This window comes from Chinchilla lanigera, unplaced genomic scaffold (genome assembly GCF_000276665.1).
Source record: "Chinchilla lanigera isolate Chin_1 unplaced genomic scaffold, ChiLan1.0 scaffold00054, whole genome shotgun sequence".
Classification (NCBI taxonomy): Eukaryota; Metazoa; Chordata; class Mammalia; order Rodentia; family Chinchillidae; genus Chinchilla; species Chinchilla lanigera.
Window position 1 is genome coordinate 10,693,698 of NW_004955455.1, and position 25,007 is coordinate 10,718,704.

General features: G+C 52.6%; 1 protein-coding gene and 1 long non-coding RNA gene across 3 annotated transcripts; one reads left to right on the top strand and one right to left on the bottom strand.

Annotated features, from left to right (window-relative positions):
- Positions 1-404: 404 nt before the first annotated feature.
- Positions 405-23,916, bottom strand: Hnf1a (HNF1 homeobox A). 2 transcript variants are annotated; one of them, XM_013520476.1, is made up of 10 exons: positions 22,642-23,916; positions 15,873-16,072; positions 8,398-8,584; positions 7,730-7,971; positions 6,162-6,313; positions 5,854-6,034; positions 4,955-5,146; positions 3,354-3,475; positions 3,120-3,264; positions 405-1,759 (listed from the first exon to the last, which is right to left on the bottom strand). In XM_013520476.1, exons 1-10 carry the CDS (start codon positions 22,965-22,967, stop codon positions 1,632-1,634), a joined length of 1,875 nt encoding a protein of 624 aa, XP_013375930.1. In that variant the 5' UTR covers positions 22,968-23,916; the 3' UTR covers positions 405-1,631. The 2 variants fall into 2 exon arrangements, with proteins under 2 accessions (XP_013375930.1, XP_005396547.1); XM_005396490.1 differs by having other exon boundaries at positions 5,833-6,034.
- On the top strand, positions 20,994-22,020 carry LOC102005562. Its single transcript, XR_262853.1, has 2 exons — positions 20,994-21,260; positions 21,707-22,020. It is a non-coding gene; the product is annotated as an uncharacterized LOC102005562 (long non-coding RNA).
- Positions 23,917-25,007: the final 1,091 nt, after the last annotated feature.

Below are 25,007 nucleotides of genomic sequence, written 5' to 3' on the forward strand. Positions count from 1 at the left end.
TTCCGTGCAGCAGGGATCTGCTGCAGCATGCAGCGGATGCCCAAGGTGAAGGTGGAATTCTGGCTTCCTCACCTTGCCTCAGTCTCTCAGGGTGCAGAAAAATGGGTGGGGAGCCAAGCATGGAGGCACTCGCCTGTGACCCAAGTGCACTGGGAGACTGAGGCAGAAGGATCACAAGTTCAAGCCCAGCCTGGGCCACTCAGTAATTTGGCAAGACCCTGTCTCAAAAAATTTTTCAGAAGGGCTGGGGATGTAGTTCAGTGCAAAGGCCCTGGGTTCAATCACCAAAAAAAAGCTTGTGTGAGAGTTTCCCCTGGAGCCCTCCTGCTCAGACCCTGGCCCACCTCCTCGTCCGTCTGCTGCCTGCCCTGCCCCCGGCTGGGTGACTCACAGACAACAGGAAGTTTATGTACATTTCTCATTGACTTTACTAAAAGTTAAATAAATGTCCAGCCTTACCCATAACTGGCTACAAGCTGCAAGGGGTGCAGCTCTCCCTGCGCCCGTCCTCAGGCCCAGCTGCAGGCAGCTCACAGAGGCTCAGGTTCTCTGCAGTGGGCCCAAGCACATGAGGTCACCCCTTCCCTGGGTTCACACGGCTGCTTTGTCCCTCCCAGTGTCACCAAGGACTCAGACTCCTCAGGGCGGTTGCCAGTTCCCTGGGGCCCCCAAGCATCAGTCCGGGCCACACGGGAGCCTCTGTCTGCTGATGTCCCTGCTCTTTGCCTCTGGACATCTCAGCTCTGCCCGTTGCTCAGGCCCTGCTTCCCGCTGACCTCAGCAGTGTCTCCCAGGCAAGGAAAGGGTCCGTAGGTCCCTGAGTCTGCAGAAGCTGCTGCTGTGGAACCTGGACTTGGCACAAGTCATAGGGCACCCACAAGAGCAAGAATAACTTCTTAGCCCTGAAGTGGCCTAATTAGTAGAGGCAGGCTGATGAGGGGAACAGATGTCCATGAGATGTGCTCCTACTGGACGAGGAGGGAGAGCACTGCTTGTCTGCCTGCTTAGCCTGCTTAGCCTGAGCCCCCCCCCCCCGCCCCCACCATGGGCATCAGAGCTCCAGGCCCTGGCACAGAGCAGCCACTGGGGTGCGTATGCAGGAGGGTGGTGCAGAGGAACAAACGGGGTCACTGGCTGGAAGAGCTGGGGCAGGGTGGTTGACCTGGTGGGTGCAGCAGTGACATGACCACGTTGATCCAGGGTCTCTTAGAGCGCAGTGAGTCACAGCTACTCAAGCTTGTGTAGTGAGAGTTCTGACCACCAGGGGCTCTTGTTGGGCCCTGGGCTTCCCACAGGTCCAGACCGGTGATGCCAGAGTCAAAAGCTGCCCGCTTCGTTCCAGGTAACAGGTCTTTTATCCCAAGTACCAGGATAGTCCCTGCAGAGTCCTTCCAGGAACAAGCTGTGCTGCCCAGCTCTCCAGGGTCCTCTCTTGTGCAACTCACAGCCCTCTTCAGGTGATCTGTCCCCTTTTGATGCTGGCAGAGCAAGGTGGGGACCAAGGCAGAGGTTTCCAGGGAGGGCAGTGGAAGCTTGGGAAGCCTGTGTACCCCAGGCATCAGTGGTGGCTGCTGTCCTCACGCCCTCAGCAGGCAAGGCAGGCTGCAGCGCCTGGGAGGCAGTTGCCATAGTTACTGGGAGGAGGAAGCCATCTGAGTGGAGATGAAGGTCTCAATGACGCTGTGGTTGGATGGCAGCAGGTGGCTGTGGCCGTTGGTAGAGTCGGAGCTCTGGTACAACACCAGGCTGCTGGAGGACACTGCAGAGGCAAACGCGGCTGCTGGCTGCTGTCCAAGACCCCAGGCCCACCCCAGCTACCCGACCCTAGGGGAGCTCGGGAAAAGAGAAGCATGGCCTCCCCTCCTGAATCGTAGCATGGTACAGACCCCCAAAGCCAAGCCTCCACCCTCAGTTCCTACCAAGGGGAGTCTCCTAGCCAGGCTCTGGGAGCACCCAGCAAGTGACCCCCGGATCTTTTAGTGGGAACACTGGAGAAGCCCAGGCCATGTGGAGTGATGTTAGGTTGTGTGTTAACTCAGCTAGGCTGGATCAAGCACTCATCAAAAAAAAAAAAAAAAACACTCATCAAGGGGTTGCTGGGACAGTACTATGTAAACATAGTTAACACCTGATAGTCAACTGGCTTAACAGAGGTGACCCTCGATGACGTGGGTGGGTCTCATCTAATCAGTCAAAGGCCCTAAGAGCAGAAACTGAAGTTTTCCAGAGACGACAAGTCTGCAGTCTTGAGACCTCTCTGGGTGTCCACCTGCAGCCACTGCCCCTGCAGATGACAGATGCCAGCCCCCACCACTGTGAGCCAGTTCTGTAAGAGAACTCTTCCCTGCGATCGCCTATTCTGTGTCTCAGGAGAACCCTGACTGATGGAAGAGATTAAGAGAACCGGCAGGCTTTGTGGTTGGACCTGGGTTCAAATCCTGACTCTGCCACCCAGTAGTTTTGGGAAATGAGACACATCCATCACCTCCTTGAGTGTCCACTTTCTCATCTGTAAAGTGGGGACAATAATGCAGAGGCCTCAAGGGGTAAAGCCCAGAGCTGGCCAATGGGGTGCCCTCAGTACTGACTCGAGCCATCCTGGTGGAAAGTGGGAAACGGGCAGCAACTTGCCTGAAGTCAGATTTAGCAGCCTGACCCCAGGGTGCCCACTCTTGGCCATGACGTCGCAGTTGCAAAGTGGGGGCCTCCAGGGTTGCTGGGGTAAGGACATGTGGGCAGAGTGGGATGGTGGGCCCAATTTCCAGCTCCAGTTTCCCCAGATAAGTTGGATTTTATGTGAAAGCTAGTTTTTAAATGTTGGCCACTAATTTAAAGACTATAAAGCCTTGAGCAGAGGCAAACCAAACATTGCGAGTCACTTCTGACCCAGTTTACTGCTCGTTGTTCCCCTCGCTGCCACGTCCTTAGTTACCTAATCCCCTTCTCGGTCTAGTCCTGAGCTCTTCCTGTGAGTCCAGCCCCGCAGCCTGTGGCTGTGCATGCTCGTTGCGCTTCGCTGGGCTGTGTTTAGGAGGCCGGAAGCAGCCCCCACCTCCCCACCGTCCACCACATACAGCGCCTATACCTGGACTGGGAGACATCCGAAAGAGGGTGCTCACCCGTGGGGCTGGTGCTGAGCCGGTGGGCAGGCTGCAGGTGCTGGATGCCAGCAGGGTCCTGGCTGGGGATGTGGATGGTGGTGGCCGGGGACGCTGGTCCATGAAGCCCCGACTCGCTGGAGGCCTCGGTGTCTGAGGTGAAGACCTGCAGGAGCAGAGCAGCCCCTTGAGCCCCTGGGGCATGAAGAGGGAGGCTCGAATAGGACTGGGAGGCCAGGCAAGCCCGGGCCTTACCTGCTTGGTGGGTGTGAGGCTGGCGAGGGCGCTCAGGTTGGTGGTGTCAGTGATGAGCATGGTCTGCTGAAGCAGCCCTGTGTGTGTGTACTGGGCTACGTCGGGCTTGTGGCTGTACAGGGCTGTCGGAGGGAGGGAGGGAGAGGAGGAGGACGCAGACATGGTACCCTGGGCCAACCTAAATGCCCCCCTCTGAGGCCAAGACTGGTGCCCTGGGGGAAGGGGGAACAGGGGCCTGCTGAATACCCAGTGGAACAGTAGTTGGGGACCCATGGCTGATGTCCAAAGTGGGGGGCTCCAGACAGAAGGAACAGATCCTCTCCCTCAGTACAGGTGCCTGCTCAGCTGGGATTGATGGCAGACAGCCTAAGGAAGGGCAGGAGCCACCTCCAACTCCTCCGGCCACCCGATGACAGCAGGCATGAGAGGGAAGTGGAGGCACAGGTGCGGTGCTGCTGTACTAGGCACAGACACAAGGGCTACTGGACTAAGCACAAGCCCTGCCGTTCTAAGTGCAGGCGCTGCTGTACTAAGTGGGGGTGCCTCAGAAGCAAGGGCAGGTGGCCTGTCGGAATGACCAAGGAGAGGGACGCCTCCCCAGTATGTAACCTAGTGTCTCACCTGCAGCTCCCCGACCCCAAGAAGCACACAGACATTCCACACATACTATTCTCACAGTGACTCGGAAAGAAGTGTAACACCTATACACGCCTATAAGCCCTGCACTCTAGGAGGCTGAAGCAGAAGGATCAGAAATTGGAGACCAGCCTGGGCAATTTAGCAACTTAGTGAGACCCTGTCTCCAAAAAAAGCCAGGCGTGGTAGTGGACACCTGTAATCCCAGCACTTAGGAGGCTGAGGCAGGAGGATCGTTGTGAGTTCGAGACCAGCCTGGGCTACAAAATGAGCTCAAGGCCAGCCTGAACTGCATAACGAGACCCTGTCTCAAAAAGACAAAAAAAAAAAAAAAAAAAGCCTGAGGATGTAACTCAGTGAGAAAGCCTTGGGTTCAAGCCCCAGTACACAAGCACACACACAATAACACCCACATGCACACATGAATACGTGCACTGTCAACTGTGTATACACAGAGACATATATGGGTCCACAACCTTTTTTCCCAATCCTAAATTCCAAAAAGGTGTGAAATCAAAAGATTTCTGTAAGGTTGGCCCCCAAGCTTGTTTGATGGCAAAACCCCACTTGAGCTGAGCAGGAGGTTAGGTGAGTCTTTAGCCTGCTCCACGGAGCTCACTTCCTACTGCGGCAACAGTAGGATTTGGAGCCCGGGGTGCTGCCCAGGCCCTGTGTGGGTTGTGTGTGATGCATACCCACCAAGCTAAGGCTTCCAGAGAAAGGGCTGAGGCCTGTGTCCCACACGTGGACATGCACACACAACTGGGAACACCAACCAGTGAGCCCCTGGCCGCGCACACTGAAATGGGCTGGGTATCCACCTGCACAGGCGTGTGTGCACACAGAGCTTTGCAGAAACAGACGTACTGGCGCTGGACCAGATGCATACGCACAACACCTGCCAGGCCGCCTCCCTCCCCCGTGCCACCCTCAGCCAGCCCCCGACCCGGGGAAGGGGCGCTCACCATGGGGGCTCTGCAGCTGGGCCATGGTGGCCATGAAGGGGCTCTGGGCTACATGGCTCTGCACGGGTGGCATGAGAGGCTGCTGGTAAGAGGGGTGCAGCGGCTGGGAGAACTGGACTGGCTGCAGGGTGGTCAGGCTGCTGCCCATGCTGTTGATGACGGGCACACTCTGGGCCTGAGTGGAGGCCAGGCCTGGGGCAGGAAGGGCAGGTGTCAGCCAAGCATCCTCACACCCCGCTGTCCCCCTGACCCCTGCGGGCGCCATCCCTGCTTCCCAGAGCCTAGGGGTTGGAAGAGGGGTTGGAGCAGAGGGGGTGCCCTGGGACCTGCCACCAACTTAAGCGCCCCTAGCAACTCACTCTCAATGTGAGCGCTTAGTTCCTTATGTGGGCCGGTGGGAGAGGAAGGCAGGGATTAGATCAAAGGTTGTCCAGCTGGGTTCCCAGGAGCCCTGGGGCTCCATGGCAGTACAAAGGTCCTGGATTTAGCTCCACACTCCCTTCTATTTCTGTATATACTGAGCGATATCATGTACTTGCATAATAGCCCCTGCAAATTAAGCCTTGCTGGGCTTAAGAAAAAACCTACAAAACACTTATCCCCCCACCCTGTTCTGTACTTCCCGAGGATTTCTGATGTTCTCAGGTACTGTGGAAGTTCTGTGTTGTGCTTACTGCCTGCCTCCCCACTCAGCTCTCTGAGATGTTGATCTGTTTGGTTCGCGCACGTATCACTGAGATAGGGCGCTGCCTGGCCCACAGTAGGCACTCAGAAAACGCGTGTTGCATGAATGGATCCCGCGGGTTCCTCCCAGCTCCCAGGTTCTGCAGGAGCCCCGCTGCCCACCCCCAGGTGCCCACCCACCCCCACCAGCTTACCAATGACCAGGGTGGAGGCACCTGTGTTGGTGAACGTGGGGCCCAGAGAGGCGGGCTCACCGGGCCCAATGGCCATGACGCCGGGCAGCGAGGCCATGATGAGGTTCTGGGGCTGCTGGTTGAGGCCTGGGGATGTCTGCTCCAAGCTATGCAGGGCTGTCAGGGTGCTGACGGGAGGCAGGGGGCCCCCAGTAGCTGAGACCTGCAAGGGGAAGCCAAACTGAATCAAGGTGGATCCCCATACTGCCTTCCAGGGGACCACGCCAGGGTTTCCCAGGCAAAGAAGAGTGGGGTTGGGCAGGGTTCCCACCGCAGACGGGGACGCTCACCAGCTTGGCTTCGGTGCTCAGCAGGCTGTGGCTGGGCTCCAGGCCTGTGGGGGACACTTGGTGCAAGGGTGTAGACACTGTCACTAAGGGAGCGCCACTGCTGGAGGGCACCTCTGCCGCCTCACTGGCCGCAGGCTGTCCGTAGCGCACACCTGGAGGGGAGAGCAGTGTCCGGCCTCAGCACCCACTTCCTGAGCACACCTGCCACCGGCCTCAGCGCTCTAGACGGCACTGGTTTGCTCAGGGCCATCTCCTCAGTGGCCCATCTCTCTTTATGCAACTCCCAAACTGCCTAAACAGCACCTCAGGCCCTACCCTGCACTGGCTGCTTCCACCTCCCTGAGCGCAAAGACTGCACTGCATTGGCTCTGACCTGCACTTCCCAGCACAACCTGACATACAGTAGGTGCTCAATAAAAGATCATGGAATGAGGCTGAATGCGTACTCATGGAATGAAACTGACGCGAACTGAGTTGAACAGAATGACCCTGAGTTGGCTGAATTAAACCAGATCTAGGTGACCTGAACCTGAACTAAGTAGAGTTTCAATTTGTGCAGAGCCGAATAGACTTGGAGTACATTGGACTGAGCATCACAGTCAGCCCCCGGCATCCGTGGCTTCTACATCCTTAGATTCAGCCAACTACAGACTGAAAGTGTGCCCCACACACTCGGTTTTTTCTTGTCATTCCCTAAACAACACAGTATAATTATGTTGCATTTACATGGGAGAACGAGCGTAGGCTCAATGCAAATATTACCCCCCAAAATATGTAAGAAACTTGAGCATCTTTGGATTTTATCAGCAGGGCGGCCTGGAACAAATCCCCTACAGATACCAAAAAATAACTACACAAAATTAACTGGATTTCACTGAATGATGTTCACGTTGAACTGTTTGCATTAAACTGTGCTAAATGTAAAGGAACCGAATTGGATTATAATCCATGGAACACAGTGGAATCGAGTGGAGTGTAACCGAATTGAGTTGAGTTGAACTACAGAGGTGTGAACTGATAGATCTGAAGTGAGTGTGTTCAATTCAGTAACGCAAATCAAGCCGGACAGAGGGGAGAAGGGTGTGCCGCGGTGGAACGCCGTGAGCAGATGGAGCAGCAGGGCTGTGGAGGGAGAGGGTGCAGCAGGAGGAACCAAACCACGTCCGGGACGAGAGTGGAGGGACCGGAATGGGGCGGTGTAGATGGGTAGAGGGCTACGCGGTGGGTGGAGGGCAGACGGAGCGGGGTGGGGGGAACGGATGGCCGGCGCGGAGAACTGACAATCACGGGACGGCGTGGGGGAGGGGAGGGGCGTAGATGCGCAGAGGGCTGTGGACCGGCGGATGGAGGAGAATGGCTGGAGGAAGGGAGCGGGGAGTGAATGTGGTGGCGTGGACAGTGTCAAAGGAGTGGCGCGGTGAACTGGGTAGATGGAATCAAACTGAAGGGCTAGGAGGTTTGGGTGGCTGCTGCCACGGGGCACCCTCCCCAACTCCACCTCCCTCCCCGTTTGTCCCCTCTACCTGCCGTCCCACCCTCCTCCACCAGCGCCACCACACAGCACTCACCGTGGACCTTACTGGGGGAGAGCGCTGGCGGCGGCAGGCCGGGGGAGCTGTGGGCCGGCAGCGCAGGCCCCGGGCCAGGCCCCGGTGGGGGTCCGCTGTACGTGTCCATGGCTAGCTTGTGCCGAAAAGCTTCTTCCTTGCGCCGGTTGGCAAACCAGTTGTAGACACGCACCTCGGTGACGAGGTTGGAGCCCAGCCCCTGAGCCTGTGATGGTGACACCCCTCTCTGGATGCACTCTGCCCTGCAGAGGTGACCACCGTGAGCCTCAAGCCAGGCTGAAAGAGCGCTCACCTGGGAGGTGGGGGAGGGCTCTGAGAGGTTGAGCTCTACCTGCTTGGGCCTGGTACATCTGGGTTTCAACACCACTACTGCTGTATGACTTTGGGCAAGTGACTTAGCCTCTCTGACCTTAGTCATAATGTGAGCAAGATAGCCATGGGGTCATGGAGGGGATGAGCAGTCCAGAAAGGGTTGCTTAGGTGGGTGGGGGATGCTAGGGATGCAATTAAGTTCAAGACACTGAGCAGACATTGAGTCTGCTCAACTTCCTGGGCCAGACTAAATGGACTCACAGCACAAGCACTCAAGGATCGCAGAGCCTCCCTGGGGCCCAAGTCACCCTGCCTCAGCCCTGCCCAAACATCCCCACCACCCGCCAGCCATGTACCGATTGCACTCCTCCACCAAGGTCTCTCGCTCCTCCTTGCTGGGATTCTTCTGCCTCTCGTAGGCCTGGAACAGGATCTGCTGGGAAGCTGGACCCCACTTGAAACGGTTCCTCCGCCCCTTCTTCGTAGGCAGCTCATCACCAGTGGGCTCCTCAATCAGCCCGCCCTGCCCTGCGTGAGTGAACTCTGTAGGCACAGAGAGCCATAAGTGGGATGCAGACCACTCTACCTTCCCATGCCAGCTCACCCAACCAGGCCCCTGAGTCTCTCCCATTCCCAGGGTGCTGAACCAGTCTACAACTAGAATTCAAAAATCATCTAATCTAGGAATGACAAACGTACAGCACACACGCCACTGCTTCCTTAACCTGTGCCCAAGGCAGACATGACTAATCGACTCCTGCATACTTTTTCTAGTGAGCCAAGATATGATCTCCAGCCTTCTCAACACAAGGCTCCAGTGAAGATTAGCATTTACTCAGACTTGGCACATTTACTATTCCTGTTTTATAGGTGAAGAAAGTAAGGCCTAGGGAAGTTGCATAGTTTTTGAGGATTGCACTGTAGAGCAACAACTTGGAGCTTTATCTCCTGGGTAGACTGCGAGTTAATATCATCAACTCTCCAGATTTGGAAATCAGCTTGAAATGCAAGTGTTGGCCAGAAAGAAAGAGATCCACCCAGCCCTCGTCAGCTGGCTCCACTTTACTGGCAATTTGTCCAGCAGATCGTCCCTGAGCAGGCCACGAAAAGAATGAGAAAGTTGACTACTCAGGGATTTTTATGAGCACAAGGGAGAAGAGCCCTCACCATCTGAGTCTCAGGGTCCAGTGCTCCAGGGAAAGGCAGGGAGTTGCCAAAGCCAAGCCTTGCCCGCTGCTAGGAGCCCACTTGGCCCAGATTTCAGAATCATCTGCAGCTGTGCTTACACACTCGCTCACGCCTGCTCCATGGACTCATATATCCACGAGGGGGGGGGGGGACGGACTGGGGCTCGAACCCAGGACATTCATGCTGAACCACAGCCCCAGATTTTTTTTATTATGCCACAGGGTCCCGCTAAGTCACTCAGGCTGTGCTCGAATTTGCAGTCCTCCAGCCTCAGTCTCCCAGAGTGTGGGGGTTACAGGCGTGCACTGCCACACCCAGCTTCCATTTCCAGCTGTACACACAGTATGGGTCCAGGCTGGCAGGGGCCATGACCAGAACCCGGGGTACAAAACGCTGTGACTTGACTCCAAAACCTAAAACTTTTCAGCTTAAAAGTTACCCCACCGAGGGCATCAAATGTGAGGAAAACCTAAAAAATTGTCAAAAACAAGGAGCCATAGGAGGCACAACAACTAAATATAATGGATCCATGTTGGATGGGATCCTGAGACAGAAAAGGAACGTGCAGGACCTGAATAAAGGATGGACTTTACTTAAAAATAACAACATTTCAGTACTGATTTATTAATTGTAACAAATATATCAAGCTAATGTTAGTAATAGGGAAAATGTATATGAAAATTCTCGGTACTAACTTCCTAATATTTCTGTACATCCACACGTGTTTTAAAATTAAAAGGTTGAGTTTTTTTTAAACAGCACTCGGGAGGCTGAGGCAGAAAGATCACCATGAATTCAAGGCCACCCTGGGCTCCATAGTGAGTTCAAGGCCAATCTGAACAACATACTGAGACCCTGTCTAAAAAAAAAGTTTGAGGTTTTTAAGTACTAAATATGCAAAGCAGATAACCTCATGCCACTGTGGATTTGATGGGGGAAGGGAGGGAGAAATTCAGAGAAATCTGACAGGAAGACTACATATAATAATAACAGCTTTTGCTTTTTTATATGCCAATAAATTTTATGGAGACAGCCCTCCATGGCAGATGCCACTTTATCCCCAGTGTATGGATGTGGGAAAGAGTCACAGCAAGGCTGGAAACTTAACTGAAGTTCACATAATTGATAAGTGCCAGAGCTAGGATTTGAAGCTGAGCTTACATTTAGACACCCTATCACATTGCCTCTCATAATTAGGACACGTAGGCTAGGCATGATGGCACACACCTATAATCCAAATTACTCTGGAGGCTGAGGCAGGAGGATTACAAGTTTGAGGCCAGCCTGAGCAACTTAGCAAGATTCTCTCTCAAAAATTAAAAGGGCTATGTGCCTATAATCCTGGGGACTCTAGGAAGCTGAGGCAGGAGGATCATAACTTTGAGCCCACCCTGGGCAATTTACCAATACCCTGTCTAAAACTTTTTCTAAAAGGTCAAGGGAGGCTGGGCATGGTGGCGCACACCTGTAATCCCAGCATGAGGGAGGCTGAGGCAGGAGGATCGTTGCAAGTTTGAGGCCAACTTGGGCTATAAAGTGAGCTCAAGGCCAGCCTGAACTGCATAGTGAGACCCTGTCTCAAGAAGACAAAAAAATAAAAATAAAAATAAAAGGTCAAGGGAAGTAGTTCAGTGGTAGCTCACTTACCTAGCCTGCATGAGACCCTGAGTTCAGTCCCCAGTACCACAGAAAATGATGCTGCTGCTGATGATGATTAGAACATGTTGATCACATCTGCTGCTGTTTTGATAAAGCCCCATTAGTCAAACATCTCATTCATTCATTCACATGCCTTTAAAGTCACAGTGTCATTCTCTTCTGCTGCCAGAAACAACACCCTGAATCTCCTCAGGAATATTCCTTCCTCCTTCTCAGCCCACCTGGATGAGGTGGGGGACATCACTCCAGCCAACAGGAATGCCACACGCCCCTGGCCACTGGGACTGCTTCCTTGATCTTCTTTCAATAAATAAAGCCAGGTGGCCAATTACATAGGGAAAAAAAAAAATGAATCCTGGACACTCGTGTCTTCATCAATAAGCTGAGAGGAAGAATACAGGCTGAAGCAACTCGTAAGGGAAAAAGTGAATCCTGATTTTCTGCCCCAAACCCTATATTAAAAAAAATTCCAGGGGCTGGGGATTTAGCTCAGCGGCAAAAGCGCCTACCTGGCAAGCGCAAGGTCGTGAGTTCGGTTCCCGGTACCAGAGAAAAACCGAAAAAAAAAAAAAAAATTCCAGAGGCGAGGCATGGTGGTGCACACCTGTAATCCCAACACATGCAAGGCTGAAGCAGGAGGATCATTGTGAGTTCAAGACCAGCCTGGGCTACAAAGTGAGCTCAAGGCCAGCCTGAACTGCATAGCACAAGCCTGTCTCAAAAAGACAAAAAAAAAAAAAAAATTTAAAAAATTCCAGCTAGACTGTGGCTCTAAATGTGAAAAGTAAAATAAAACTAAGTGCAGAATAAGTTCACAACCTTTGGTTAGACAAAGATTTCAAAATACAGAAAGATTTCTGGATACAGAAAGCTCTAACTATAAAGTTAAAAATTCATAAACTCTGCTCATCAAATGACATCAAGTTTAGAGGGGATAAGATAAACCACAGAATGAGAGAATATATATGCAGTGCACATATTTTTAAAGGGACTTTAAATCAGGGTATTTTTTTAATTCCTACAAATAAATCGGGGGAAAAAAAAGCAGACAACCTAGGAGAAAAATGAGTAAACTCTTTGACTAATTACTCCTAAAGAGGATCTCCAAATGTCCAATGACCATATAAAAAGACACCCACCATAGTTATCAAGGAAATGAGTTAAACCAGGTGTGGTCATCCTTGTAATCCCAACACTCTGGGAGGCTGAGGCAAGAGGATCACAAGTTTGAGCCCAGCCCAAGCAACTTATTATCTTAGACTCTGTCTCAAAATAAAAAACAAAAAGGGCTGGGAATGTGGCCCAGTGCAAAGGGCCTGGGTTCAATCCTCAGTACTGCAAAAAATAAAAATAAACAAAGGAAGTGAAAGTTAAAACCACCATGCAAAACCAACACACATCCATCCTGGCTGAAATGAAAAAGACTGACATTACTAAGTGCTGGCAAAATTCCAGGAGCACCTAGAAGTTTCCAATCCTGCTGCTTGGAATTGATAGCTATGTAACAGTGTCTACAAAGCCAAACTTATGTCTACTCTTTGACTTAGCAATTCCACAGCCACAAGAAGTGTATACACACCTTCAGCAAAAACCATGTACTGAAATGTTCATAGCAGCCCTGTTCACAATAGCAACAAATCGGAAGCAATCCAAACGTCCATCGCAGAAGAAATAATGATATATTGTATCCATACAATGGAATATTCACACACAGCAATGAGAATGGCCAATCTATAATGACAAGGAGCCACATGAGTGAATCCACCAACATAATATGGACGAAAGAAGCCACTGTACTATGTAATTCAATTTGTATAAACTTCAAAAACAGCCATAATTAGCCTATGATGACAGAAGTCAGGATTATTGATTAATCCTACTGAGTAGAGATGGGGCTGCTGGGGAGCCGGTTATGCATTTTTTATCAGGTTGGTAGTTACATTTGGTGTGCTCGGTTTGTGAAATTCATTGAGCAGTATGTTTAATGTTTGTGCACTTTTTCTATGTTAGACTTCATTTAAAAGTTTACGTTATTAAAAATAGAAAGAGTCCATTTAACTGAGGTATCTGAAAAGAGGAATTCTTTTCCCTCTGGGGTTGCAAGGCCGGTAGGATGGCAGCTCTGTGCAGACATCATCTGAACCCCTGGATCTAGCCACGCCTGAATCTGCCCTGGACTCACATTCATGAGCCAATAGATTCTTTTTTGTTGCTGTTGTTGTTTAAATCCACTTGAATTGGGGTTCTGACCCTTGTTACTGAAAGAGTTCTAATCATTCAGGCATATTTTGAATATGCCGCATCTCAAATCTTCCAATTTCTCTTTTCAAGTGAAAAATTTTCAGGAGGTAGAGATTTGGGGCACAGTTTGCTTCTTTCTTCTTGACTCTAGGCTGAAATCTTCGATTACATTTACAACTGTTAGAAAGGAAAAATGTACTTTATGCAATATTGTAAATTTTCTTCCAGTGATAGTTTTGAGAGAAGATCATCAGATTCTCTCAGAAGCTAAGCCTAGTCTAACAGATTTTCAAAATAAATATTTATTGTTTCTTCCCATACAAATGAAAACAGTACCAGAATGTACTGTTATGTACTATTTTTCGAAGCGTGTATCACTTTCAGTTGAAAGTGAACCCTCCATGGGGCGTGTGACACACTCCTGTAATTCCCACCACTCAGGAGGCTGAGGCAGGGAGATTGCCATGAGTTCGATGACAGCCTGGGCTATATGGTGAGTTCAAGGCCAGTCTAGATTATCTAGTGAGACCCTGTCTCAAAAAAAAGAAAGAAAGCTCTATTATAATATATATAATATAAATATTACTAGTAATTTTTATTTATATATTAATTACATGTTTCATATTAATTGTTTAACATGATCTACACTCTTCATGGATGTATACATTGGTACCACCTTTTTTTTTTCAGTGCTGGGGATTAAACATAGGGCCTTATGCATGCCAGGCAAGTGCTCTGCCTCTGAGCTACATCCCCAGCCCTGCTTTTTTTTTCTTTTGAAGCAAAGTTTCACTAAGTTCCCCAGGCTAGCCTTGAACTTGCAATCCTCCTGCCTCAGCCTCCAAAGTAACAGATCATAGACATGCTCTGCCATTCCTGTATCTATACAGGACTGTGCAGTATTGCCTCTGTGACCAAGCATTTCACCTCTAAGAATTTCTCCTCCAGACAGGCTCATCTGTGAGCATGGGCTCGTATAGATACAGATGCTCTTTACAATCACAGATCAGAAAGGCCCCAAAGGTCCTTTGGTAGGTGACCAGTTAAAGAAATCATGGCACCTGCAAATGACAGCCAGTAGCCCCTAAAGCAAGTAAAGTCAACCAATCTCTCAATACTGATGTGAAAAGATGTACAAGATTTATTGCTGAGAAAAAAAGCACAGTGCCAAACATTGTGTATACTGTCTTCCCACGAACAACAACAACAAAAAAAACCTCTATCTTACAGGCAGTGTGTGCATAAACTCTCTCTGGAAGGAGATCGGACAGCCTAGAGACGCCATGGCTGCTTTAGGGGCAGGATACCTATTTGGTTTTGCTTTGTTTTTGTTTGTTGGGTTTTTGTTGTTGTTGTTGTTGTTCTGTTGTTGCGTTTTTGGGGGAAAGGGTTTCATTTTTTGGTACTAGGGACTGAGCCCAGCACTTTCACACTGAGCTGCATCCACAGCTCTTTTTATTTATTTTGAGACAGGATTTCACTACCTCACTAACTTGCCCAAATTGGGCACAAACTAGCCATCCTTCTGCCTCAGCCTCCCAGAGTGCTGGGATTACAGACATGCACCACCATGCCTGGCTCTTCTCTTTCTTAAAGCAAGTATTTATTTGCTTTTTCCAAAAACTGGAAACTTAGTCAGTAGGTGATATGTGCTTAGAATCTTGGCTACTGGGAGAAGGGGAGGCGCTGAGGTGAGAGGATCACAAGTTCGAGGCCAGCCTGAGCAAATCAATAAGGCCTCTGTCTCAAAATACAGATTTTTAAAAAGGATGGGAGTATAGCTCAGGGGTAGAGCATTTGCCTATATGCATGAGACTCTGAGTTCCATCCCCACCCCTGAATTCAATCCCCAGAACCATTTTAAAAATGGAAAAATTTTAAATGTCAAAAAAGTTTTAGCTAGGCACGCTGGTACATTCTTGGAGGCTGAGGCAGGAGGATTCAAGTTTGACTTAATGAGTATCTCAGTTACTTTTCTCACCGTTGATATAAAATACCTGACACCCAAAGTTAAAGGAGGAAAGGTTTATTTAGCTCACAGTTTGTGGAGGTTTCAGTCCATAATTGGCTGGCTCCAAGGCAGGGCGGAATGGCAGAGGACAAAGAGTTCATGGCAGGCAGAAGACAGCAAAGCAACAAGGAGCAAGACAAGCCTCTTCCCGTCCCTTATGTTGTCTCCAGGCTACCAGGATGAGGGAAGTGCCAAACCAATCAGTGGACTGATGTACTAATCACCCACCCTTAGTCCTAACACCCTTAGTTCCCAGCACTGCACCATGAATCAGTCACACACTCCAGATCCAGCCTCCTCTGAAAGAGCCTTGCCTCTGAGCCTTTACTCACGCTGTTCCTCCTGCTTGGAGCATCCTTCCCTGCGTCTCCATAGGTCAAAATTTGACTGACACTTTAAGACCTAATCTAAAGTTTATGCTTCCAGCGTGTGAACCTTCCTGAACCTCTGTGTCCCTGAAGTGGAGCAGATCACCCTTCCCACCGCGGTGCTCACCACTTAGAGAGACTTTAATGCTCTGCACTGGGCCTGGTGCAAAGTAAGTGCTCCAGAAACACTAGCTTTCCCGGGGGTGTGGTGGGGAAGGTGGGGCATGGACAGGCCGTGGACGTGGGCGCAATCCCACTGATTTCCCCTCCCTCTCCCTGTCTGTGTAATGGGTGGAGTCCCAGCCCCGCCTGAGTCAGGAGAGGCCCGACCCCTGCAGGGAGGACCCGGCTGGGGGGTACTTACGCTGCGCCACCTCTCGCTGCTTTCGGACGTACCAGGTGTACAGGGCGGCGCGCTTCTGCGTCTTCATGGGGGTCCCCTTGTTGAGGTGCTGGGAGAGGTGGGACTGGTTGAGGCCGGTGGTGTCCACCACCTCCCGCTGCGGGATGTTGTGCTGCTGCAGGTAGGACTTGACCATCTTCGCCACGCGCCACGGGTCCTCCCTGCAAGGAGGACAAGGACCGGGTCGGCTAGGCGAGTACTCACGCATCCCGAGGCTGGCATCCTGGGTTCCTGAGCCGGCGTCAGTCCTGAGCGTGGGCATTGCCAGTAAAAACGGTTACGGAGCCCAGGAGCCTCACCTGGACTCGGGAATAGAGGGCGGAGGCACAACCCCGCGGACGCACAAACACATGGGCATGCGTGGACAGGACGAGACCCCCGCCTGAGCCTGGGCAACCCCGGGTGGGTGAGACTTCACCTGGGCACCTCCATTAAAGCTCCTCCCCATCCTACCTGAGGATCTGTGTGTGTGTGTGTGTGTGTGTATGTGTGTGTGTTTGAGACAAGGTCTCCCTATGCAGTTCAGCCTGGCCTTGAGCTCACTTTGTAGCCCAGGCTGGCCTCGAACTCGCAGCAATCTTCCTGCCTCTGCCTCCCCAGTGCTGAGATTACAAGGGTGTGCCACCATGCCCGGCACTCCCTGGGGATCTTAAATGTGTCTTCTCCACTGTGAGAAGTGGGGAACACCTTAGGGCAGCAATGGTCTGGTTCGCAGTGCCCAAAATGGGCCTGACATAGACTGCGCCATTGCTGAGTACTGAAGAGAGTGGACAGATGGGGGGTGAGGTGGAGATGGATGGATGGATGCATGGGGGAAACTTATTGGAAAAAGAAAAACAGAGAGCCAGGCCTGGTGATTCATACCTATAATAAACCCAAGGCAAGAGGATCTCAAGTAGAAGTCCCACCTGGGCAATTTAGCAAGTCTGTCTCAGAATAAAAACTAGAAGAGCTGAGGATGTAGTGGCAGAGCACCCCTCAGTTTGATCCCCAGTGCCGTGCATACACAATAAAAAGAAAAACAGAAAAATGTGGATTGTCCCCATTTACAGCCAGGCCCGCTGAAGCTTAAAAAGCTTGTGTCACTTGCGTCTCTCACTCAGGGTCACAGGCCCAGTCTCCCGGATTCCTACACCATCGAAAGGGACTCAGGTCTAAGTCAGCCAATCAGGCAAAAATCACACAGGATCAGAAGGCCTGGCAGTGGGCGCTGAGCCTGAGGCAGCAGCCCTGCTGGTTTCCCGAAGCTGGGGGCAGGCAGCTGTTTTCCTGTGGAGCCCAGGTGACAGGGTTAGGGCTGGCACTCAGAGGCCTCACTGTATCAACACTGCATGTGTTTGAGCACGAGAATCTCATTCTGTGCAGAGATTCTTCCAGGAGAGCGACGCAAGGGACTGGAGGCCTCTGTGACTCACGTCCCCGTCCTTTGCTATGTGCGCGTCTCCCAGTAGGGACCGGAAGGCCTCGCAGTGTATGCACAGTACACTGTAAATTCTCTCTTCCTCTCCCACTCTCTCAGACTCCCCACCCCACCCCTCAGAGACAGGCATGTATCAAAGAACAGCAGTGCTAAAGCAGGAAGAACTGAGGGGGTTTGGCTGGGAGCGGGGTGTATGTACATTACTGAGAATTGGACCTAGGGCATTCTCACTGAGCCATATCCCCGGCCCTTTTTATTTTTATTTTGAGACAAGTTCTTGCTACGTCGCTAAATGACTCAGACTTGCAATCCTCTTGCCTCAGCCTCCCAGCGTAGTGGGATAACAGATGAGCACCACCAGGCCCCGCCCTGACCTGGGATTTGAACGCAGGTTTGTGTGATGCCAAAGCCTGTGTTCACCTCTGCCTGCTTGACCCAGAAATCTGCTTCTAGAATCAGAGCCTTCTGATATTTGCCCATGTGACAAATGGCACATGCTGTTCATTGCTTGCCACACCTTGAGACTAGCAACAACCAGGGCACCCAGCAAAACCCGCCTGTGACATCGCGGGACCTCCCTTGTATGCCCCACGGCGGGAGTGCTGCCTGCGGCCAGGCCGAGGTTCGTCCGGTATCTGGAAGGCAAAGAGGCTTCCCCCGTACCGTCTGTGTATGCACGATACACCAGAGGACACACAAGCTACAATGGTCCTGGAGCATCTGCTCAGCCAGCACCGTGCTGCAGGCTGGCTATTTAAATGTCACGGTGATCTTAGGAAGGAAGAATGACACGGTTGCCCACTCTGCAGGTGAGAAAACTGAGGCTCAGAGGGAAAGGTGAAGTCACTTGTCCAAGGTGACCTAGCTGGCTCTTGCGCCACATGCCTGCACTCCCAGCACTCTGGGAGGCTGAGTCAGGAGGATCACAGCTTCAAGGCCAGCCTGGGCAACTTACTGAGACCCTGTCTCAGAATTTTAAAAAGCTGGGGATATGTGTGGCGATAGGGCATCAATGGGTTCAATCCCCAGTACTGAAAAAAATAGGTATGTATTGTGTTGCTGGGACCCCCAAGGCCTCTCCCAGCTTCTCTTTCTCCTGCCTTCCGGCTCTCCTGGGCGCCTCTCTTCCCCACCTGCCCGCTCCCAGGTGCCAGTCAGAGCTAGGAGTCAGAGCTAGGCAGGAAGGGCAGTCCAAAGTCCAGCCTGTGCTTCCAGCAAACATGTTTATCTGATGGCCTCCCTCCTGCCCAGCCGCCGCCATCGCCTTCCTGCCTCCCCTCCCCCTCTCCTTTCCACAGAGGGTGACTGCCAAGGTGTCAGGCTTGTCCTCTAGGCCCAGACTACAGATTCACTTCCTGCCGCTGTCCCTTGGGTAGTTATATTCTCATTCACATCCTCTCTCTCTCTCCCTCTGTCTCTCTCTCTCTCTCTCTCTCTCTGTCTCCCTTCCTCCCTGCCTCTCTCTCTCTCACATACACACCAGGTCAACAGGTCAGATGAGATAAAACCAAGCCCAGCCACCCTCCGCCGACAGGCACTACGACACTGCTACGCTTATTACAAAGACCACTCAGGTACCTGGACGGGAAAATGGGAAGCGAAAGTGGTCAAGTGATTCAAGTGAGCTCCTGGGAACGTGACTTTTCAGACAGTTCCTAGTAGAGCTGGACAACAAATTCACAGCAACAAAAGTGAATTTAAAATGCCAGGGAGCGGACAAAAAGCCAAGAGGATCTGTCTTCCCCTTTTCTGGAAGAAGTCATGTGTTTTTGTAGAATTTACTGAAACAGGCTCTCTGTCTGTCTGTCTCTCTGTCTCTCTCTGTCTCTCTCTGTCTCTCTCTGTCTCTCTCTGTCTCTCTCTGTCTCTCCCTCACACACACACACACACACACACACACACACACACACACGCATGACATCTTCCCATCTTCCCCAACTCAAAACTAAGAGGCCAAAGCCCCAGGGAAGATTTCCCATGAGCCATCTGCCTATACGTGGGGTAAATCCACGTCCACCCATGCTGCTCTCCAGAGAATTAAAGGAGTTCCAAACGGGGACGGAGAGTTTGCAGCCGGCTGGGGTTTGTCCTAGGGCTTAGTAGTGGACAGTGCTGTCCTCGGCCTCATCACCCTCACCAGCAGTGTCAGCCTGTGGCCCCCAGCCCCACAGAAGAGCCCAGGAAGCATGAAGCTCTGCCCTTACCCTGCCTCTCATCTGCCCCCAGCCAGGCCAATCAGTAGCCATGGTCTGGGGGCTTTTGCTCTGTGGGGTCCAAAGTCATGGCCGCTGCTCTGAAGGAAGAGCCAGATTCTCATGGCGGGGGTCTTAGATCCGAGTTCGAATTCCAGCATGGCCACCCACCATCTGAGCAGCCCTGGGAAGTTACTTAACCTCTCTGTGCCTCAGTTTCCTCGTCTGTGAGACAGGGCTGAAGATATTTCACGTTTCAGAGACTGTCAAGAAGGAAAACGAGGTGTGTGCATTTGTAAGCCCTTCATGAGCTTTCAAGCACTGTAAAGAGGTGGGTGCCGCTGGAGTTGAAAAGCAAGAATGATGGGGGTGTAAACCTACAGACAAATGTGCACTTGCTACTCGGAACAGTTACCTTGGCTAAGTCACTTTGCCTCTCTGAGCCTCAACTTGCTATTCTGTAAAATGGGGCTGCCTAAAATAGTAGGGCCAGCAACCATTTATTGCCCATACTGCATACGCAGCTCTGCAAGTATCATGCTATTTAATGCTCTGTTAGTTTCATCTCTGCTTTGCAGAGGAAACTAAGGCTCAGGAAACGGAAACCAGCTGCCTGAGCTGGAAAGGGACAAGCTGGGACTGGGAAAACAGGGTTTGGAGCAGGGCAAGCAGCACACACAAAGGCCCTGAGGTAAGAATCAGCCCGGGTCTTAAGGGATAGCAAAGCCAGTGCAAAAGGAAGAAAGTCAATGAGGAGGAGAGATGTCAAGGGAGTTGGTGGGCCAGTAGGGATAGCACTAAGGCAGGGAGCTGGGATTTTATTCACTGTCTATGCTGGGAAACTCAGGCAGAAGAGGGGAAAAGACTTGCCTGAAGTCTCTTCTCTGGATTAAGGGTAGAGCTCTGAGGAGAGAATTCAAGCTCCTGCTGTGGCCTCAAAAATGGGGCACCCCTAGCCGGGCGTGGTGGCACATGCTTGTAATCCCAGCACTCGGGAGGCTGAGGCAGGAGGACCGTTGGGAGTTTGAGACCAGCCTGGGCTACAACGTGAGCTCAAGGCTAGCCTGAACTGTATAGTGAGACCCTGTCTCAAAAAGACAAAAAATGGGGCACCCCCTGGGAGACTTGGGGTTCAAGACCTGCTCCTGCCTCTTCCCAGACACTGTCCTCTCCAGCCTTGTGACTTGTGTCCATAGCATCTCTCCAGCCTCAACCTCCCCACTCCCCAGCCCCCTTCCCCAGCCCTCTCCCCGGGGTGCCCTCCCCTGCCCCAGGGCTCAAAGCCCCACTTTTATCCCTGGGGCATTTTTCAGATCCCCTTTGTTACCTGAACAATAAGTAACCCAGGTAGTTAGTTATAAACTCTACAGGAACAAGGAGCTGGTTGATAATTTATAGCAACATCTCAAATTTAAATGGAAAGTAAATAGCATGCTGTTAGCATTAAAGAAAACCCAGCCTCCTCCCTGCCTGGCCGCCTCACTCTCTCCCCTGCCCCTTCTCCCCGCTGGGTCTGAGCCCCTCTCCCCCGGGGCTCCCTGCCTGCCCGGCTTCTCCTCCCTCGCTGTCCATCTTCTCCTCTTCCTCTCTCTTCCTCCCGCTCCCCTCAGTCTCCGCCTCGGCCTCCAGGTCTCTGCCAGTCCCCAGGAGCACTTTGACCTCTGCTCCCCCTCTCGAATGCTGAAGACCAAGCCTCCCCCATCCCACCACCCCACCAAAGGGGCCCCACCCAACCAGGTAAGACCGCCCTTGGCACCCCTTCCCTCCATCTGCACCCCGAAGCCCCCCGGTCCCACCTGGGCCCCAAGCAGGCCAGGCCCAGCCCCACCCCATCCAGGTCGCCCTGGGTCTGCCGAGGCCTGGCCCTTTGCCCCTCCCCTGCAGTGCAGAAGCCCTTTGCCCTCCTCTCCCTGCCAAGCCAGGGGGCCTGACTGCTCCCCTGCCCCCTGTCCCGGGCCTCCGGAGACTCCCGGACACTTCTGGGAAGGCCAGGGTCCACCGGCCCTCCCCCACAGCAAGCCGGGATCAGGACCTTGGACAGAAAAGATAGGTCCCCCACACACTGAGCCACCTTGGTGCAGTTTCTCCAGCTCCTCAGCCACACACCCCGCCCTGCGCGGGCCCCAGGCCCCTGACAGAGCTCCTTTCCCACCTAAGCCTCAGTTTCCCCATCTGTGAAGCAGGACTCTCAACAGCTACCTCCCAGGACTCCTCTGAGCACTATGGGCCTTTTGACACAGGAAGTCTCAACAGCAAGCGCTAAAGCTTTGCAAAGATGCAGCTGTGGGGACGAAGGCTACGGGACCTTTAGAGAAGAGCAGTCCCCGAGGCCCCCAGGTCCCACTCCTCCCACCCCAGGGTCCTCACCCTCCACCCCCACTGGGTGGGAGGTTGGTTGGCCCAGGCCTCTCCAGGCCACTGTCCCTGCAGGTTAATGATCACAGGCCTTATCAGAGCCTTTTGCCGTTTATAAATTTATAAAACAAAAGAGAAATAATAAAGTACATGGGTAATTAGTAACCAGGTCAGCTCTGCTGAGGAGAGGGGAGGCATCAAGCTCAGGACCCACCCAGTTCTCACCGAGGAGATGGGGAGCCAGCCAGCAGATGGGGTACAGGACAGCAAAGGGGTACAGGATGAATGGGGAGGCTTCTAATCAGCCTAAAGGCCAAGTGGGGGACCTGTGGCCACCAGGAAGAGGGAGCAGCCCCCACCCAGCCTCCATCTGTCTGCCTCAGGTAAGAAAGACCTGGGCTTCCCAGCCTCCAAGTGCTTGAGTCCCAGGGGGCCTAGGGAAGCCCCCCAAGCCCCAGCCTCAGCCCCGCTGCCTAGCAGTGCTTCCTGGTCCCCCCGAGTTACAATCTGAGCATTCGGCAGCCCAGTTAGAATGTGGGGAGTACAGATGGCCTCGGTAGCTAGTTCTCCACCACCTCCTGGCGTTTGAATTGTGGACCCTTGTACGTCTCCCTCCAGCCCGGAGCTTCCCTGGGGCAGAACATCCCCACTTCCTGCGGCCGGGCTGGGAACTGGGACCCCGCAGAGGGGCAGAGTGGGCAGGAGCGCAGGGTGGCCGCGGGCTCCTTCCTGGGGCCGGGGAGGGCGGGGGAGGGGGCCTTACTGCAGAAGGGTCTCCACCACCGCTTTCTGGTGGGCGGCCTCCTCGGGGCTGAGGTTCTCCAGCTCCTTGAGGATGGGCGGTGTGAAGTCTTCCCCATCGTCGTCCGTCTCGTCCTCGGAGCCCCGCGTCTCCCCCAGCCCATTGGGCAGCTCGGCCAGCTCCCCTCGGCTCCCGCCGCAGCTCTCGCCCTTGTCCAGGGGCCCGTCTCCAGCCAGCAGGTAGGGGCCCGGCTCGCCCAAGGCCTGGATCAGCGCCTCTTTGCTCAGGCCCGACTCGAGCAGGGCCGCCAGGAGCTCTGCCTGCAGCTGGCTCAGTTTAGAAACCATGGCTCGGCCACCAGCGGCCACGCGGCCCGGGGCCACCGGGCTGGCCGCCTCCCCCACCCACCGCGCAGGCCGTCTACTTGCCGGTCGGCTGGCAGTCACAAGCCAGGCTCCTTGCACCCACTGCCCCCCCAAACCCCACTAGCCAAGCCCTTGGGCACCCCCAACCCCCAACCCTGGCCCCAGAGGCCGGTGAATCAGGGCCCCTGCCTGCTCTATTTACATTGGAGCTGGGGAAATTCTCCAAGGTTCATATTTATCCGTGTGCTTAGCAAGGGACTGAACTTTGGACTTCAGCCCTGCAGAGCAGGCCTCATGGCAGCCCAGGAGCCATGGCCTCCGCCAGCGGGAGAGGGGCGGGGAGGCGGAGGCGGCCTGGGCAGCCGGGATGGAAGGTGCTGGGAGCCAGGGAGGCCACAGCGAGCAGCCGTGGGTTCCACCCCCAAGGGCCTTGTGGGGTCATCAGGCCCAGGCCGGGAGTGGGGGAAAAAAAGCCTTTCTTTCAGGAGAAGCAGCAGGAAGTTTGAGGCCGCTGGGCCAGCTCCCAAGGGCAGAGCTAGGTCACCGCCATTTTGGGACCCTCTCACCAAACCCAGGCCTAACACCAGGCCTCCCCGTATAAATCCGAGTAAAGCTGCTGTGCACCAGAGCCTGTCCTGGGTCTGAGATGTGCATCTTCGTTATAGCCTCCTAGGACTGAGCATAGGTACAGGGGTTGGTTGCCTCTCTTTTTTTACACAGGAGGAAATCCAGGTTCTGAGAGGCAGAACAACTCCCCCAAAGCAGCAAGAGACAGGACTTGCAGGGTGTGGGACTAGGTTGTCCCAGCTACAAATCTTAAGGGACACCCAAAAAACTTTCTTATTCGAGACTTCTGGGTGACATATATTTTAAAAATTAAAATTAAGCCAGGCGTGGTGGCACACACCTGTAATTCCAGCACTCGGGAGGCTGAGGCAGGAGGATCCTTGAGAGTTCGAGACCAGCCTGGGCTACAAAGTGAGCTCAAGGTCAGCCTGAACTGCATAGTGAGACCTTGTCTCAAAAACACAAAAAATAAAGAAATAAAAAATAAAATAAAATTAATACTAAACCCAAAAGAATGAAAAACATGTCCACCCAAACCTTTACAGCAGCAGCCTTCAGGTAGCCCAAAAAATGGGGGGAAAACCACAAATACCCATCAACACGGGAATGGATAACGTGTGGCCTATCCATATCTTGAGTAAAGATATTATTCAAGCCAGGTATGCCCCCCACGCGTGTAATCCCATCTACTTGGAAGGCTGAGGCAGGAAGATCACAAGTTCAAGGCCAACCTGGTCAACTCAGGGAGATTCCCTGATTCAAAACGTGTACAACCCCTAGGATGTGGCTCAGTGGTGAAGCACCTGCCTATTGGGCACAAAGGCCTGGGACAATCCCCATACTGGCACAAAAGAAAAGTGGATTATTTGGTCCTGAAACACGTCACAACACACTGTGCTAAGTGAAAGAAGACCATCCCAAGAGACCTCGTTCCATTACATAAATGACCAGAGTAGGCAAATGCATAGAGAAAGTAGCTCCATGGCTGCCCCAGGGGCTGGTGGGAGATGAGAATGGGCAATGGCTGATTCATGGGTAATAGAACATTCCAGAAAAAAAATCAAAAACAGAAAAGATTGGGCCGGGGATATAGCTTAGTAGCACAAGCGCCTGCCTGGCAAGCGCCAGGTCCTGAGTTCGATTCCCGGTACCAAAAAAACAAAAATCAAAAACTAGTACATTCTAGAACTGATTGTGGTGAGTGTTGCAGGATTCTGGAAATATATGAAAAACCACTCACTTGTACATTTTAGGAGGCCAGATTTGATGGCATGTGGCTTGATTTTTTTTTTAAGTTTTACATTACAGTAAATAAATCTGTGATGAACAACATATCAAACTTTTAAATAAAGACAGGCCCAACCCTTACTCACCTCACCCAGTCCTTCCCTCTTGCAGCCAAAAGCCTGACAGCATTCCTCAAGGGAGAGCACCCCAAGCCCAGGAGCAGAGGAC

Coding starts and splice junctions, on each gene's coding strand:
- Hnf1a (XM_005396490.1), bottom strand. CDS start 22,967: ATGGTTTCTAAACTGAGCCAGCTGCAGGCAGAGCTCCTGGCGGCCCTG. Junction 6,035..6,161: donor TGAGCACCGAAGCCAAGCTG/GTGAGCGTCCCC, acceptor TTCCCCTTGCAG/GTCTCAGCTACTGGGGGCCC. Junction 3,265..3,353: donor GCCTCACACCCACCAAGCAG/GTAAGGCCCGGG, acceptor CTGCTCCTGCAG/GTCTTCACCTCAGACACCGA.